A 2,500-nucleotide genomic window follows, 5' to 3' on the forward strand; every position below is an offset into this window, starting at 1 on the left:
CATTTTCTGGTCATTACTTGATGCCTCCTTTATCCAAGAGGGAACAAAAAACAAAAAAAAAAATGAGTAAAGTCACAATAAGAAACGAGGGGCTTAATGTTCAGTTTTATTTCCCTTCCGAGGTTCAGAAAATTGGGAACCGATTTTGAAGTGATTAGCATTTCAAAGCATAGAGCATCGGAGCGAATAAATTCTTTTCTTTCCTTGACAATGAGACGTGATTTCTAAACTTACTAAAATTCCTGATCATTTATACTACACCTGCACATGGAAGAAGACTCTGGCCGGTTGACAACAGTTTGTTTATTCTCCTAGAGTAATTATTGTTGTCAATCACTCAATTAAAATTATCGAAGACAATGTTTATTTTTGCTGTCGAGAGTGGTTCTCAAATGTTGAACACTTGGAATCGTCACAGTTTGGTACAAATGTACTTGTTTTGTTCCTTTGGCAGTAGTGATGATAGCACAGGATCGAGTCAAACTTCTAATGACGCTTTTGATGGAAGCAAAGCAGCGTTCTTCGAGACGCCGAAGAAGACACCAGCGAAACGTGTGAGTCCTAGAAAGCCACTCAAACCCGTGAAAAGTGTAAATCCGTGCGATCCAAGCTTCAAAGGCGTTACTTTGCACATGAAAACAACACTAAAGAAAGGAAAACGTGGCCTTAAAGCGCGCTCCGAAGCGCAGTTGGTGATCGATTGTTGCTTCACTTCCAGGAAGAAACGTCGTTGTTCCAACCCAGAGTTCGATTGCGGCAAGCCCTCAAGGCAGAGGCTTGCCCCCTCAGGGTTGAATCCTTCCATTTTCAAGCTCCAGAACTCTCCAGATTCTTTGTTTAACGACAGGAGCCCTTCTGACGTGGATCTGGGTTTGATGACCCCCATTCAAGTCGAGAAGGAGTGTGCTTCGTGTGGAACGTTCAAAACTCCTTTGTGGCGTGATGCTGAAGATGGTACGCATTTGTGTAATGCCTGTGGAATCAGGTACAAAAAGTACAGAATTCGGTGCTTGAGATGTTGGTACATTCCCAAGAAAGAAGAGAAAGCTTTGCCTTGCTGTACAAGCTGTGGCCATACCTATAAAATTACCCTGGGTCGTAAAGTGGGAAATCCTTTTAGTAATAGTGAGTAGAACCAAACTTTGAGGGAGCCAGTTGGGTTTGATTCGGTCCCATTCTGTTTTATTTGGATCTCATCACTGCCGGAATTCTTGGGAGGGTTTTATAAAAAAAAAAATGTGTAGAATAGATATGTAACTCAAATAATCTGGTAAGATACATAAGTACTGTTAGTTTAGGTACTGTCGCGAAAACGTCGAGGCAAATATTGATCGTGCCAAGTTTACTAAGTTATTAGTAGGTTCCTTATAGTAGGTTTACAAAATATTTGTGTTTGTGGGTTATGTGACTATTTAAATCCGGTATCTCGGCACAATTATTTCAATATTTATAAATCCACGGAAAAATGGTTGGAACTTTTACATGGAGCAATATGATAATGCTTATTCAAACTTCGTGTCCTTTACATTTCAAGTTCACGTCACATTAACTTGCGTCCGCGTTACTTTATTTTTACCATTTACAGTTTTTACACGCGCGCACGTTTCATTTTAGCTAAGGTAATATCATAGCATTTCATAGTAATAAACAAGTCATCTGTTTATCTAATCAGGGAACAACATTTGGTTTTATCAAGAAACCTTTTTGAGAATTGTAAGGGGACGGAAAGTAGAAGTAAAGGGATTTTCCTTCAGTTTCACTCGCCTTTTGACATCTTCGTATCGCAGTGTTTCTTTAAAAATTCATTTCCTTGGAGATCTTACTGGAACCACTTCCCACGAAAGGGGAGTCTATTTCCTGTTGCTAGACGTTCTTAAAAAGTGTCCTGGCCAACGTTTCCTGTTCTTCATTGGAGACGAGTTTAATTTGACTGCTAGAGTAGCCGCCACTTGAACCGCCCAACGCGCCGATCAGTACAACCACGAGTTTTCCTTTAAACATCAATCAACAAATGCTCCCTGTTCATGTGAGCCAGTGTAAAAAGTTTATTGGCCAGTTAATATCGAGAAAGAAGTTTACTGATTATGTGAAAGGCATAATCTTAAGGTTTTTTATATAACGTCACATATCAATCTAGGAGTTATGAGGCACAAAGAGCTTTATTAATAAAAAAGATTTCGGCTTCATATGTAATCATGACAGTGTTATTAGTGAATCCATTTTTCCTCATCTCTATCGATTTAGGTTGTTGAGTGGATTATTATGTGTTCTAGTAGAAGTTAGTAGACTGTTGCTTAGCCATTTTTGTTACTATTTTGTATATATCTGTATTGTTACTGCTCCTTAAAAACTACGATTAATTATTGCTTATTCCATGATTGCCCGTTCGTTTATTTTTGTCAGTTGTGTATATAGAGCTCAGATTTATCCAGTTTTCACGGCAGTTTGAAATCCACCTGAGTCGGTATTCAATACCGACAGTTAGGCTGTGTCAGTTACA

General features: G+C 38.9%; 1 protein-coding gene across 1 annotated transcript in view; it reads left to right on the plus strand.

Annotated features, from left to right (window-relative positions):
• Positions 1–1,975, plus strand: part of LOC138050760 (uncharacterized) — a 2,389-nt gene extending 414 nt beyond the window's left edge. The window contains exon 2 of the mRNA XM_068897047.1: positions 455–1,975. Coding sequence (XP_068753148.1) covers positions 455–1,133 — 679 coding nt within the window. The 3' untranslated portion in view covers positions 1,134–1,975. The remainder of the gene's footprint in view (positions 1–454) is intronic.
• Positions 1,976–2,500: the final 525 nt, after the last annotated feature.

This window comes from Montipora capricornis, chromosome 6 (genome assembly GCF_036669925.1).
Source record: "Montipora capricornis isolate CH-2021 chromosome 6, ASM3666992v2, whole genome shotgun sequence".
Lineage (NCBI taxonomy): Eukaryota > Metazoa > Cnidaria > Anthozoa > Scleractinia > Acroporidae > Montipora > Montipora capricornis.